Source organism: Gekko japonicus, unplaced genomic scaffold (assembly GCF_001447785.1).
Source record: "Gekko japonicus isolate JY-2015 unplaced genomic scaffold, Gekko_japonicus_V1.1 scaffold3779, whole genome shotgun sequence".
Lineage (NCBI taxonomy): Eukaryota > Metazoa > Chordata > Lepidosauria > Squamata > Gekkonidae > Gekko > Gekko japonicus.
The window spans coordinates 78841-79364 of NW_015162074.1; the positions used below are offsets into that span (position 1 = coordinate 78841).

The 524-nt window shown below is 62.0% G+C and overlaps 1 protein-coding gene across 1 annotated transcript in view; it reads right to left on the minus strand.

Moving 5' to 3' along the window:
* GDF1 (growth differentiation factor 1) overlaps positions 1-84 on the minus strand; it is a 9880-nt gene extending 9796 nt beyond the window's left edge. Inside the window, exon 1 of the mRNA XM_015405634.1 lies at positions 7-84. Within this exon, the coding sequence (XP_015261120.1) occupies positions 7-84 (78 nt within the window). The remainder of the gene's footprint in view (positions 1-6) is intronic.
* Positions 85-524: the final 440 nt, after the last annotated feature.

The window sequence follows — 524 nt, forward strand, 5'->3', positions numbered from 1 at the left end:
CAGGAGGCTTTCCTGCGCCTTGAAATCCAGCCCTCCCGCCAGCAGGGCCCAGAGGAGCCCGGCTCCGAAGCGCAGGAACCACATCTCCGGTGGTCAGAGGGGCGAGGCGCAGTGGGTCTCCGCAGACAGACCCAAAAGGCCGGGGAGGGCGCGTTTCCTCGTCTCCTGGCTGCTGTTCGTTTAAATACGAGAGCCCTCCCGCCAGGGAAGAGCGAAGAGGAGGCGGTGGGGTGGGGCTGGAGGTGATGATTGGGGGGGGGGGCGCTCTCGATTAGCCGAGATGACCTCTGGGGAAGGGCAAGAGGATCAGCCCCACAAGTGAGCGGCGCAGCCAATTAGCCCGTCCTCGCCCAATACTTGAGGAGCTGCGGTGGCTCAAGTGGTTAAGACGCTGAACTGCAGGCTGTGGAAGGTCAGTAGTTCAGCAGTTCGAGACCCGAGTGCGCCGCATGACAGGGTGAGCTCCCATCTCTAGTCCCAGCTCCTGCCAACCTAGCAGTTCGAAAGCAAGAAATTGCAAGTAG